This window comes from Phyllostomus hastatus, unplaced genomic scaffold, assembly GCF_019186645.2.
Source record: "Phyllostomus hastatus isolate PE091 unplaced genomic scaffold, TTU_PhHast_1.1 phas_scaffold_501, whole genome shotgun sequence".
Lineage (NCBI taxonomy): Eukaryota > Metazoa > Chordata > Mammalia > Chiroptera > Phyllostomidae > Phyllostomus > Phyllostomus hastatus.
The window spans coordinates 68,869,418-68,883,347 of record NW_025334033.1 but is presented as its reverse complement, the minus strand read 5'-3'; the positions used below and the strand labels follow the sequence as shown (position 1 = coordinate 68,883,347).

General features: G+C 65.4%; 1 protein-coding gene across 4 annotated transcripts in view; it reads left to right on the top strand.

Annotated features, from left to right (window-relative positions):
* Positions 1-301: 301 nt before the first annotated feature.
* Positions 302-13,930, top strand: part of CCDC85C (coiled-coil domain containing 85C) — a 65,861-nt gene continuing 52,232 nt past the window's right edge. For 2 of the 4 annotated variants that reach the window (XM_045822050.1, XM_045822049.1), the window contains exon 1: positions 302-1,388. In XM_045822050.1, the coding sequence (XP_045678006.1) occupies positions 599-1,388 (790 nt within the window). In that variant the 5' untranslated portion in view covers positions 302-598. The remainder of the gene's footprint in view (positions 1,389-13,930) is intronic. The other 2 variants (XM_045822052.1, XM_045822051.1) reach the window with 2 other exon arrangements.

Below are 13,930 nucleotides of genomic sequence, written 5' to 3'. Positions count from 1 at the left end.
CTTGAACCGCCAGAGGGAGGAGGGAGTGTTCGAAGCCCAGTGGGCGGACTGTACCATTTCCGCAGCGTCCCCCTCGCGAGCCCCGCCCCTCCCACACACCCCCGGCGAGGCCCAATCGGACCGGCTGGAGGGCGGGACCACGGCTCCAACGCGCCTCTGTCGGGGCGCCGGGCGGGCGAGCGCACAGCGATGGGGGACCTCCGGGCTCGGCCGCGCCTCTGCCCGTCCCCTCGCTCCCTCGGAGGCGGGGCCGGGCCGCGGGGCCCCGCCTCCTCCCCGCCCGGAGTGGGCGGGGCGGCCGGGGCTCCCCGGAGCTGGGCCGGGGGCGGGCCTCCGCCTGCTTCGCCCGAGCCCGGAGAGCACCCGGCACGGCGGCCGCCGACAGAGCAGCGATCCGCGCTCGCTCGCTGATACCCGAGACGCGCGGGGTCCCGAGGGCCCGGGCGGGCGCTGCGTGAGGACTCGAGAGGCGGCGTGGGGCGGGCCGCACGCGCCCCCGCCTGCCCCCCGCCCGCGCGCGGACCGGCCCAGCGCAGCCCCGGCGCGGGGAGCGCCGGCCGGGCGAGGGCGCGGGCGATGCCGCGGTGACGGCCCAGCCATGGCGAAGCCCCCTGCGGCGGCGGCGGCGGCGGCGGCGTCGGAGGAGCTGAGCCAGGTGCCGGACGAGGAGCTTCTGCGCTGGAGCAAGGAGGAGCTGGCGCGGCGGCTGCGGCGCGCGGAGGGCGAGAAGGTGGGCCTCATGCTGGAGCACGGCGGCCTGATGCGCGACGTGAACCGGCGGCTGCAGCAGCACCTGCTGGAGATCCGCGGCCTCAAGGACGTGAACCAGCGGCTGCAGGACGACAACCAGGAGCTGCGTGAGCTCTGCTGCTTCCTCGACGACGACCGGCAGAAGGGGCGCAAGCTGGCGCGCGAGTGGCAGCGCTTCGGGCGCCACGCGGCTGGCGCCGTGTGGCACGAGGTGGCCCGCTCGCAGCAGAAGCTGCGCGAGCTCGAGGCGCGCCAGGAGGCCCTGCTGCGCGAGAACCTGGAGCTCAAGGAGCTGGTGCTGCTGCTGGACGAGGAGCGCGCGGCGCTGGCGGGGGGCGCGGGCGGCGCGGGCGGAAGCGGCGGCGCGGGCTCCCGCAGCTCCATCGACAGCCAGGCCAGCCTGAGCGGGCCGCTGGCGGGCGGCGCGGCGGGCACGGGGGCCCGCGACGTGGGCGACGGCAGCAGCACGTCGAGCGCGGGCAGCGGCGGCAGCCCGGACCACCACCACCACGTCCCGCCCCCGCTGCTGCCCCCGGGGCCGCACAAGGTCCCCGACGGCAAACCCGTAGCCACGCGCAGGTCCCTGGATGACCTGTCGGCGCCACCGCACCACCGAAGCATCCCCAATGGCCTGCACGGTAAGGACAGCACCGGCGGGACAGCGCGGGTCACAGCCCCTTCCCCCACTCCAGACCTCTCCTTCGCCTGGCATCCAGGCCCAGGGCTGGGATATCTCGCGCCCGCCCGCCCGCGGTAGGGCTTTAGGGGGTGTTTTTCTGGCCACCTAAAGTGATCGAGAGGGGTCCCTGCCCAGCCTCTCCTCGGCAGCCGGGCGGGACAGCCAGACCCCAGGAAAGTTTCTCTCCTGCGGGCGTATCAGTGTCGGTGTCCGCCCCTGCACACTCTGCTGGCTTGGGGGCGCCTCCTCTCTGCCTGGAAATCCTTATGGGCCAGCAGGAAGCTTGTGTTAAAAAAAATGAATGGCCTTCCTAGCAGCAAGTGAATTTTCCCTCTTGTTGGCAGCAACAGGCTGCCCAAACCAGAGCTGCACCCGCGTGTGAGCTGGGGCTGGGGATGTGTCTGGGCCTCCCGCGGCTGCCTGTGGGCTGGGAAGAGGCACCGGCAGCAGCCGGGCTGAGACCCCGAGACAGCTGGGCCCGAGGACCCAGGCTCAGAGCCTTCCTGGATCCTTCCTAGCTCTGCACTTCCCAGGGAGGAGAGACCTTCCTCAGCGGAGCTTCTACTAAGACCTTCCAGAGGGTCATGCATGGGTCTGGCTTTGTGTCCCCCCTGTGCCTCAGTTTCCTTATCTGTAGAATGGAGCCCGTGAGCCCTGCCTTGGGGACTTGAGGCGGAGAGGGAGCTTCTGAAAGGATTTGTAAACTGTTGGTTGCCGTACAGGAAGTGCCACAGTGGTGGGTGGCCAGGGTGTGGGTGGCAGGACCTTTGAACTCGGCAAAGCTCAGCTCCTGTCTTCCATGCCCAGGGCAGGGAGCCCCCGGCCTGGTCTGCAGAGCCGAACCGCGGCACTGCTCCCTGTTCTTCCACATTTTTGGTGGCTCGGCTCCCGGGTCTGGTGGCAGTTGCTGCTACCCGAACAGTTTGCCTGAAGGTGGGGATTGAACAGCTCTTTCCGGTTCTGCTCAAGGCTCTCCTGGTTCAGGGAACACGTATTAGGCCTTAAGTGACGATTCTTCCCCAGAGTGACAGCCTGAGCAGGGGAAGGACGCTCTGTCTTTGCTTCGATGGCCAAGTGGCCTCTGCAGGTGCTTGGGGTGGGGGCTGGGGTGCGGACTGGACCCAGGAGGTGGGGTACAAGTTAGTGTAGCCCAGTTTTTCCTTTATTTACCTTCCCAGCCTGCGAGTTCAGGGCAGGACTGGGTTGAGAGGGATATTTTGTTACCGATTAGCAATCTACGTCTACAACTCAGGTTACTTTTGGTAACTCTGTATCCAACCCCACCTCCCACCACAGGCTCCTTAAGGCCAATGGCAGTAGCGGAGAGTGAGGTGGTTTCATTTGTTGGGGTTTCAGGGTTTGGGGAGTGAGGAGCCCCAGTCCCAGCCTTTCTGGCCTAGCCTTCTGGGGGGGGGTGGGGGTGTGGGCTTGGGAGGGTCAGATTTCTGGGCTTTAATTTCCCCAACTGCAGCATGAAGGAGGGGACTGCTGCAGCCCTGTGGCTGGGAAATGAAATGTTGCTCGTTTTCAGCTGCATCATTGAGGACACTTGGCGAGAGTAGTTCTCTGCGGGACACGGGAGGGCTTGAGTGTCTCAGCGTATTTGCAGGGAAGTTCTCCTGTAGTGGCCAGGGAGGCAGCAGCGGAGGACTGGTATAGACCTGAGATGTTCTCCCCACGTGGATAGGAGGCCCAGACACTGGAGCAAGGCCCCTTTCTTGCAAATGGCCTTTTCTGTCCTCGGACCTGTAGTTGAAGCCGCGTGAAGGGCGAGGCTGGAGGTGGGACCCGTGAGCCCCGGCCCGGTGGTGGGGAAAACGGAGTCAGACACAGGGCTGGTGCCTTGTGGACCTGGTCTCAGCTCGTCCTCCCAGGAGCCCTGGGGGAGGTAGCATTATCCCCACTTTGCAGACAAGCACGTGGAGGCACAGGGGTCTGCGCGTGACCGGGGACGGGGCCACCGGCGGGGTCCCCCCCCTGCCCTGGCGGTGGGCTGGCTTGCCTCTCTGGCCTCTAGTCCTGCTGGCTGATCCTGTTAATCAGCAGACAGGGGTGATTCCCTAGTCTCGGTTCCTGATCCGGGCTTGCCCTCCTTCTCCCATCCTGGGAAGTGTCACTTCCTTATCGGTGACCGCGGAGCAGATGGTTGATAACCCCTTCCCCCGAGGGGTCAGGCCATCTGGGATTTGAACCAATCCCGCTCCTCCTCTTCTCTCTGCGAGTGACTTCACTTGCCTGAGCCTCTCTGCTCTCCCGTGCGGGTAAGCCCAGAGTGCCCCCTGTATCCTCGGGGGGCGAGGGAGGCTGGGGTCTGCACACAGTAGGTCTCAGCAGTTGTCAGAGTCCTGGTCGTGAACATTTTTTCCGAGGCTCCTCGTGAAAAACCAGTAGGGACCCTTCTGGGGGCTGGCCAAGCCGGCTTCAGTGTTCTTCTTTACGGCTGTTTGCTGCGTAGACGGTCAGCTCATCTGAATGTCTGGGCCCAGGTCTGGCTGCACCCGCCAACGAGCCTGGGGAACGGGGACCCAGGGGTCCTCCCTTGGGAGCCGTGGGGTACCTGCGGCTGGCTGGGGGCCCCGGGAGGCCCAGGAGGCTGTGGTGGGAGGTGGCCCATCTAGTCCTGGGCAGGGCTGCTGCAGGCCTCAGAATGCGAGTGCAAATAGCCCTCCCCCCCCCTCGGTTTCGGCCGAGGGCCAGTTAAAATCTGGATTGCAGCGCTCTTCCCGGTGACCCGGGGGGCAGCTGAGGCAGGTGAACCCCAAACACCAGAAAGCCAGGTTTGCCCCCTTGAATGGCTGCAGTTTCCAGACAAAAGCATTTCCAGCAGTCCCCGCTTGCCCTTCCCCCATCCTCCGTGCCCCACCTACCCGAACCGCCCCACCCCCATCCCCCAGCTCGTCCCCAGGCGAGTCAGCCCTGTGCCCTTCCCCCACCACCGGGGACACTCCCCTTTAGCTAACCTGGGGACCCCAGGACCTCCGGCAAGCCTTTGTACGGCCCTGTTTACTTTTAAAAGTTTGGATTAAAAATTTGAGCCGCTCATAATAAGATGGGTTTGTTCTCTGGCTTGTGTTTTCTTGTTGGTTTAAAGGGAGGGTGGAGCAGGGGTGGTTGGAGCCTTCAAGAAGACAGATCGTGCTGGCCCTGAATAGGTTTTCATGGCGGGCCACCCAGCTCAGGGCCTCCTGGGCAGGCCCGGCGAACACGGAGGCATTTCCTGAACCCAGTGTGGCCCGGGAGCAAAGGTCAGTGAAGACAATGGGTGGGTTAGATAAGCCTTTTCCCTCCCTCCCCAACCTGATCCCGAGCATCCATCCATCCACAGTCTTGGGGTGCTGGCCTTGCACAAGAGGACTCACGGGCAGGTAGCCCCGGGGGGGGGGGGCAGTGTGTGGCCGACATGTCACAGCGCACCACAGAGAGCTTCCCGGCCCCCGCTCCGTTCCGGTCTGTTCAGAGCGCCCATATGGCCCCATGCCATAGATGGGCAGACGGAGGCTAGGGGAGGGGTGCCGTGCCTTGATCTGGGTCCCGCTGGTCTGCTGCTGGTGGGGTCTGGGGTCGCTCTTGGGTCTGCTGTGTCGGAGTTAGCCACCTGCCTGGCGGCTGCTGCCTTCTGGGCTGGGACGGTGCAGCCGGGTGGGGCTGCAGGCGCCCCCACGGGAGGCCTGCCTGCGACGGAAGGCCTCCCCGGAGCTTGGTCCTCGGCAGGGCCCAGGACCTGTAGGTGGACACAGAGCCGGTGGGGAGGGAGCCCCAGGGGTGGGATACGTGGGGCAGAGGTGTGGCACCCCTTCTGCAGCAGTGGGACCCTGAGCCCTATCCCGGTCTCCGCCCTTGAGCCTGCACAGGTGAGACGCGGAGAAGGCAGGTGTGGCGCATGCTCCGTGGCGCATGCTCCAGGGCGCTCGCAGGGGCTCTCATTCTCTCACCGGACTCCGCCGGGGCTGCTGCCCTCGGCCGGGGGGCCCCACCAGGCCCGTCCCCTGGGGCCTGGCCTCTGAGCCTGCAGGGCACAGTCATGGTTTAATGCTGGCCCTGGAGCAGCACGACTGGCAAGGAAACCCTCTGTGTTTCCCCGGGGACTTTCCGTGCCGCGCTTGTTGTCAGCGAGCACAGAACATCGGAAGCCGGGACCCGAGGCCAGTTCTGGCACCTCCGTGGGCCTCCGCCCTCTCATCTGCAAAGTGGGCAGCTGCTAGGTGGCCTTGGGGGTGAGGGGAGACACAGTGGAGCGGGTGTGTGCAGACCTTGCAGTGCAGATGTCTCCCGACACGCTGACCCCCCTCCTCTCAGCCGCAGCACTGGGTGCCAGGGGTGCTGAGGGGCAGTGCCACCCGCTGGTCAGGGCTCCGGCTCCGGCTCTGGGTCGGAGAGGCCTGGGGGAGTTCTGGCCTTGCCCCCTGCTGCGTGAACATGGGCAGCCCCCGGAACTTCCAATCCCCAGCTTCCTGATCTGTGTCCGGAGGATCGATGATCATACTCGGGTGCTAGAGCGGGGCCCCAAGGGGCAGGTTCAGTGACCTCCACCGCCACCCGGACCCCTGCAGACTTGCTTGCCAGGGTGAGCCTGGGACTCTTGTGCCCACTGCGCGTCAGGGCCCAGTGAGCCCTTGTTGGGAGGGAGGGCAGGGCGAGGGCGCCCTAGCAGGGCCAGGCAGCCGAGGTCTGCCAGGGAGCCCTGTCACGTGAGCAGAAAGAACCGGAACGCTGAGCCCGGAGAAGGGAAGCCTCGGGCCCGGGAGCCGCTGCCAGGGTGTGGGGGGTGGCGCTGTCAGCCCCAGGACGTGAGCGCTGTGTGCACCCCAAGGGCACAGGCTGAGTTCCAGGGGTTCAGATGGCAGCACCCACAGACAAGTGTGGACCCGGCCGACCGTGTTGCCTGTGGAGGTGGGGAGCTCCCCGTCAGGGGTGGTGTACAAGCACCAGCTTGGGCACCTGGGAAAGGGCATCGCTGAACGCAGTGTGAGGGGAGTAGAGATCAGTTCTGCAAGCAGACACTACTGGCTCCCGTCGTGGGGCGGGAGGGCGGGCTGTGTGGCCAGGAGAATTTGCCCTTGCAGCAGGGAGGGAGACAGTAGCAGGCGGTTAATTGAGTGGTTCCTCTGTCCGACTTCTGCGTGCCCCACACACTGATCTGTGGAGCCTGGCTCGGGGAGCGGTGGCACAGGAGCACTCATCTGGTGTGTGTCCTGGTGTTGGCTGGGCAGGGGATGCCAGGGGAGGAAGTTTGGGGCCTCTCTGAGAGCTGTAGCAGTGACAGTGGCCACGAGAGAGAACTTCTGCAGGCTCGCAGACCTGGCCAGTCTGCCCCAAAGCCCGGCCCCTGTCTGCCTCCCTGTGACCTCTGACCTCTGACCTCTGGCAGCCCTCAGCTGCCAGGCTCAGGTGGGCCAGCGCTGCAGGTGATGGATGCGCTTTCTACAGCCTTACTCCATCTGGTGACAGAAATGTCATCGCCACAGCCAGTTTGCAACCACACCTGCCACCTGGGGTCCGTGCAGGGACCACTCAGAGACTTCGCAGCTGGGATGTGGGTAGTTCTCATCTCCCTGGAGCGTGACGAGGGGGCGCCGGGGTGCGGGGGCGCTGCCCAAAGCCTCGGCCACAGAGGAACATGCTTGTCTGCTAAGGGCCCCTCGATGGTGGAAAGTCGGGAATGGTTCCCCTCCTAGCAAGCACCCAGAGCCCGTCATTGTCACAGATCGCCACTGTCCCCCACATCCACAGGTCGGCAGGGGCGGGTGGGCAGAGGGTTTGGGGCAGCTCTGGCGCCGGGTCCCCCCGGTGATGGAGCCTGCTCCTGAACCAGTCTCCACCAGTCTCCACTCTCGGGGGGTGGGGGGTGGGGTGCAGGGCGGCAAGACGAGGGGTTTTCGGGATTTTCCTGTAAGCTCCCCGGGCTCACCCCGAGGAGAGGTGCACCCAGAGGTGCGTAGTGCCGGCTCGATCTCACAGACTCGGAGGCCCAGCAGGCGGGCGGGCGAGGCGGGAGGGTGTTCCCCTTCCTCCTTCCTGCTTCCCTGTCTGCCGGAGGCCGTGGCCGTGTGTCCTTTGTTGCTTCCTGACTTCAAAGGCGGGCTTCCCCTCCTCCGTGGCCAGGCGGCCGCGTCTTGGAGTCTGAGCGTGTTTCCTGAAGGGCCACCTCACTCACTCGGGAAGAGCTGTGGGCAAGAGCACTCGGCCCGGGCGCCTGTGACCGCGTGCGTGTCCCAGAGGGGCGGGGGCGCCGGGCAGGGCCCTGCAGGCCCTCCGCGGGGACTGGGAGCGGGGAGCACACCCCAGGCCGGGCCACGTGGTGCTGGAGCCCCGCCCGGGCCCTCAGTCCCGCGCCTCTGTCTGTCTCTGAGCTTGACCACCAGCCTCGGCGGAAGGGAAACTCCCAAACACGTCTTTTGCGTGGTGGGACCAAGTGTGCCTGGCCTGGCGTTTCGGGGCACTGGCTGCCCACCACGGGGAAGAGCCCTGCTGGGCCCCACCCCAACCCCCTGGGGCTGAGAAGGCTCAGGGCAGTTAGGCAGGTCCCCCCAGGTCGGTGGGGCCGGGGCGGGGCCAGGAGCTCCCATCCACGTCCACGGGACCCTGGAGCCCGCGCTGTCTGGGTGGCGCTCTCGTGCTCTCCTCCTGGGTGACGGTTTGCTACACGCCTTTTACTCTCTGAAGCGGGCCCTGGTTTGCCTCTCAGCCTCTCCAGGGTGCTGGGAGGTCAGGGGAGGGGTGGCTGGAGGGGACCTGGCAGGGGCCGCGAAGGCGGAGCAGGTTAGTGCAAGCAGAGGAGGGCAGGGAGAGGCCGGGCGTGGCAGGAGGAACGGCGGGAGCCCAGGCGCGCAGCAGCCACGAGCCTGGCACAGCTGGCGGGGCGTGGGCGGGCCCGGGCAGGTGGGGTCTGGGCAGCTCCTCCCGCCGCACCTGCAGGGTCTCCCCCTGCAGTCCCTGGGTTGGGCCCTTCCAGCTGTGGGCACTTTGGGGGTGGCTTTTTTTTTCCTTAGTATAAAACAATTTTTAAAATGATTCTTTTATTTTTATTTTACTTTTTAAAAGATTCATTTATTTACTTTTGGAGAGAGAGGGGAAGGGAGGGAGAAAGAGAGGGAGAGAAACAATGATCAGTTCCCTCCCACACGCCTCCCACTGGGGACCTGGCCCGCAACCCAGGCGTGTGCCCCGACTGGGAATCGAACTGGTGACCTTTTGGTTCTCAGGCCAGTGTGCTCAATCCGCTGAGCAACACCAGCCAGGGCTAAATTATTATTTTAAAATTTATTTCTCAATTATAGTGGGTCTACCGTGTTATCTTAGTTTCAGGTGTACAACATGATAATTAGATGTTTATCTGCCTTACGGAGTGGTGCGCCCAGTAAGCCGAGGGCCCATCTGGCACCAAACGTATTCATTACACCATTGGCCGTATTCCCTGTGCTGTTCTTTACATCCCCGTGACTATTTTTATAGCTCGCAATTTGGACTTCTTAATCACTTCACCTTTTTGCCCACCTGCTGTGGCCTCTTTTTTTTTTTTTTTTAAGGATTATGCAGCTTATTTTTTTAAAAGGTTTTATTTATTTTGAGAGGGAAGGGAGGGAGAGAGAGAGAGAGAGAGAAACATCGATGTGTGGTTGCTGGGGGCCGTGGTATGTGCCCTGACTGGGAATCGAACCTGCGATGCTTTGGTTCACAGCCCGAGCTCAAGCCACTGAGCTACGCCAGCCAGGGCTGCTGTGACCTCTTCTGATGGGCTTTTCTAGGGGGAACCAGAGTTTTCCGTTCCGGCTTCACCTGAAGTTGGATCTTCTAAACAGCCCGGCCCCTCCTGTTCTCCTGCTCCCCAACTTCATGAGTACACATCATCTGCTGGGCCCGAGAGCGGCTACCTCGGCCGGCGTGTTCCCCACATCTGGGGTTTTGGGGTGCCTTTAGGTCACCCAGCACCCTCCTGTGGATGGTTCCACACAGACAGAGCCAGCAGCTTCTGTCCACTGGCGACCTGACCTTATGCGAGGTCCCTGCCTCTCCCTGTCCTCATGTTCCCACCTGTAAGCACGGGAGGCTCCACGGGCTGTGCCGGGGGCCTCAGAGACCCCAGCTATTCTCGGACTCGGCGCTCCTACGACGGCAGAGCCACGGCCAAAACAGAGGCTGCCCGCTCCGCTCACCCTGCCTCTGGTGGGCCACACCTGTGGTCAGGTCTCCTGCCGGGGGCCCATCCTCACACGCTGGGGCAGGTCTCGGGATTGAGCCCCGGGGTGGTGGGGGGCAGGGCGGCCCGGGGGCACGGCTCTGCCCCCACCTGGCCAGCCTGCCCTAGTGGAGGGCCACAGTGAGAGCCCTGATGGAATTACCTGCCTCCGCCAGGCGGTCGCCGTGCGCGGGAGTCGGTGACAGGTTTGGCGCGAGAGGACAGCGCCGGGCTCCGGTCCCCGGGGGTGGGGTTTGCCCGGGGCAGGGCTGCCTGTCCTGGACCCGAGTGTCCTGGGTTGGCTGTCCTGCCTCTCTGCCAGCCACTCACTGTCTTCAGGGCCGTGTCGGTCTCCCTGGCAGGTAGCAGGCGCTCAGTCAGTGTTGGGGTGAGGAGCGGGTGGCCTGGAGGCGCTGGACAGGGTACTCTCCCTCTTGGTCAAACCACTGGGGTCACCTGCCTTTCTCATGTGCTCTGTCTGGCACCAAATGGCCTGCAGCTGCCAACGTGAGAACCAGGCCCCCGGCCGCGGGTGGCGGCTTTCACCGCCCTCCTCCCCTGGCTCCCCCTAATTCCTAAAGAACACGCACTTGGCTTTTGTCACTCGGCTGCATGTTAGATGTCATTCGGGAACCCTAAAAGATGCCAGTGCCTAGTCGGACCCCCCAGCGATGGGCTTGACTGGTCCCAGGGGCCTTAGTGGGTGTAGAAGCCCCCCCACCCCACCCTCGGGTGTTCCCAGCAGCCAGAGCAGCTGTCGGGAAACTCCAGGAGAAACCCTCCGTGTCAGCCAGGGGCCGAGTCACCGCCCCACCAGGCCCTGCCCTGGCTGGCCCCGGCAGGGTGGCTGGTGTCAGCAGGCATTAGCCGCGAGGGAGAAATGGGACGTCGGTGCTGTCCTCTCGCTGACCTTTGCCAGTCAGCGGCGCCGCGCCCAGAGAGATGGCTCTGGTGCGCCCAGTGGGGCTGCCCGGCAGCGGTGGGGAGGTGGGCTTGCATGTGGCCTTGAGGTTCCTGAGCACGTGCCCCAGCCTTCAACACAGCCAGCCAGCCCCCCCTCCCCACCCGAGAGCCGCCCGAGACCCAGACCCGGCCTGCAGACTGGCCCGCGGACGCCGTTGCCAGCAGTCCCATTGTGGCGCGCCGGGCCGCCCAGACAGGCGGGGGCCTTCTAAGGCTGTGGCGTTCGGGGGACAGATGCAGGCAGGGCCGGTGGCACCGAGGTGGCAGCTCGGGAGAGGAGTCGACCCATTTCCAAAAATAGCCCGTCGGCGCTGTCAGGGGATGCATCTCTTTGTCTCCCCCAGCCTGTCTCCGGCTGTAAGGCAAGGAGGCTCCCTCTTGTCTCTGGAATCAGAGGCTCCGGAGCACCTGTCCCCACCCCCCACAAGGGCCCGATTGTGCGCCGGCCCTGAATGAGCCCGTGTCGCCGAGCGCGGCCGCGCGGCTCCCGTCCCTAATGAGCCTGCTCCGGGAGTGGCCCTTTGTGGCGGGTTCCGGCCGCGCTGCCCGCATGCGAGGCCCTCAGAGGGCTCGATTTCCCAGTTGCTTCCCATCTCCTGCGGCTGCTGGGACGGGGGGACGCCCCTGCCCTGCCCTTCCTCCTTTCTCCGGGCTCTCCGTGTTTTCTGGAATGTGCACACACCGCGGTCCTCCCGGGCAGAAATGGAGCGGTGGGCTTCTCCCTCTTGCAGCGCCTCCTGTCCTGGCCGGCCGGGGCCCCCTCTCCCCTTCCCCGGCCCCTCCTGTGGGGGGACCTCCCTGACCACTGCCTCCTACCTGTTCCTCCTTCCCCTGCAAACAGGCCCCTGTTCCCTAGCCCTGTTCCCTAGCCCTGTTCCCAGCAGCCAACACAGTCCTCTCCCTTCTGTCGTCCTGCCCCTCAGGTTCCTTCCCTGCACTCCCCCTGTCCCAGGGAAGCCCTGGGGGCTGGTTGCCCTCCCCACCCCACCCCACCCCACCCCCACCCTGCTTCTTGGCCCTGCGCAGCCCGGGGTCCTGGGAGAGACCCCTCTCACTGGTGTTTGCCGCCCACTCTGGGCTCGGCTTTCAGAGCAGGACCCCCTGGGGGCGGCTCCCAGCTGCCTCTCCGGCAGCCCCTGCCCGTGGTGGGCACTTTGCCCCATGCTCAGCGTCCAGTCTGCCTCCACTTCTCGCTCCTGACCCTGAGGCCCAGACTTCCAGTGACCCGCTGGCCACCATCCTGCTGCCCCTGGTGCCCCCCCCGCCCTCCCCCGCCTCGTGGGGGGAGCGCCCTCTCCAAGGTTTCCTGGCTCTGGCCCCGAGCGGCCCACGAGCTGCCGGCGGCTGCTTCAGTTTCCGTCTAATTCGGTTCGGTGAGGTGGAAGGTTTCAGTTTCTGAGTGGTAGGAGCTTCCCGCCTTGTTGACAATCAAGAAAAGGAGCATTTCCGTTCTTCCAGAGACTCCTGCTGGGCTGTGGGGGGCTGTGAGGCTGGGGTGCCCACCTGCCTGAGAAGGAAGCTCTGGCTCCAGGATAGCAGGGTGTCGGGGACTCCCTGCCCCCTAGGGCTTCTGCGGGCAGTGGGACCCTCCCTTTCCGACCCCCCCCCCCCCCGCCTGCTGAGGTCCCGCACTTCCTGAGGCTTCTGTCATCCCTTGGAGAGGGATGGGCACAGGATGTGGGACCAGTCATCCTGTCTCCTCAGCGTGGAGCCACGGGCTTGGTGGTTGCCCCACAGCCACAGACGGCACCGACGTCCCTTCTGCTGGTGGCCGTGTGTGGGTTTGAGTGTGTGTGCTGGACGCCCGCTGGGAGGGGCCATGTGGCTGGGTGGGGGGCCCTGAGCTCTCCCATCGAGCCCAGCCCCCCGAGCCTCCCAGCCCGCAGCTCCTTATCCTCAAAATGAGGTCCAGAGGTCTGCAGGATTAGCCACCAAAGAAATGGGCTTTAAAACAATGGAGGGGCAGGGCAGGGGGGATGAATGGACACAGGCCAGCGGGCCCGCCTGCTCTCAGTCCCCCCACGAGGCCGCAGGCCTGGCTGCTAGCAGCCACCGCTCCCTCTGCCCTCTTGGTTCTCTGAGGCGGTGGCGGGCGGTGGGCGGCGGGCGGCGCGGCCGGCGGTCTCGCCCCTGCTCATCCCGGGTGAAAGGAGGCGCCTGGGCCCAGCTGCAGGCCATTGCTCCGGCCCGTGAGGCCATCATGCGCCGCACCTGGGGTCTGGCCCTGCTGTCATGCTGCCCCGTGCAGGCTCCTGCAGGCTCCTGCAAGTGGGGGTGGGGGGGCAGGCTGGCGCCCCACCCCTGGGGAAGGTGCTGGCCGGCAGGGTCAGAGGAGAGCCCCTTCTAAACCACTCTGCTCTGGAATGCAAGGACAGTCTGACGTGGTGGGAGCCCTGTGGGTGGGGGGTGGGTGGGGTTCTTGCTGTCAACGCCCTGGAGGTCCCAACGCCCCCTGTACTCCTCCGGCCCCAGGTGCCTCCTGCTGCCCCTGGGGGCCGTTTCCAGGCGGGGGCAGGGGCTGGTTTTCTGTGAGCCGGCCTCTGCTGTCCCCCCACCACCGAGACTGCGTCCTCCCTCTGCCAGCATTGCCCCTGTGGAGGGACAGGGGCAGACAGCGGCTCCTGAAGGTGTGGGGAGGTCCCCACCCCATCTTGCTCTCCCCCTGCGCCCCTAATCCCCTTGCACTGAGTTAAGACCTTGTTCCCTGGGAGTGTGGCCTGGTTATGGGCAACGTGAGCCGCTCCCCCGTGTGTGGGGCTGAGTCGCTGTGGGATGAAAAGACCCCTTGTTTCTGGTGCAACCTAAACTCCCCGAGCAGGAGGGGCAGCGGGGGAGCTGTGCCCAGGCGGGGGCCCTGGAACCTCTGGGCTCGGGGGGGAGGGGGCTTCGGATGGGGGCGTCACAGTGGGGAGAGGCGTGGGCCTGCTCTGCCCTCTTCTCCGCACTGGCCCGTGGACCCCTTGACCTCGGGACCCTGACGCGACTGTGAACTCGTGGTTTTTCCTGGGCCACGACCCCTGGCTTTTATCTGAGGCTGAGAGTGGGGCGGGGCCCAGGAAAGACCACAAACCACAAGAGGAGGCTCAGGGAGGCGCCGCTCCGAAGCCTTTAAAAAATAAAAGTAAATGGACGTGATGGGTGTGTGCAGTGAGAAACCCCACGCGGGATGCCGGGGTGCGGGGCGAACCTCAGGGCTCCCTCGGTCTGCTGGCCGCGCGTCCGGGACACCTGGCCGTCTCGGGTCGCACCTGCCCTTCCCCGGCCGGCTCTGGCTCACCCCCGCCGGCCCTCCGTCCTCGGCCGGCCCGCCCCTTCTGCCTCTGCCCTGAAGTTGTATTTGCGGAGGGTTTTGGGGTGGGTGG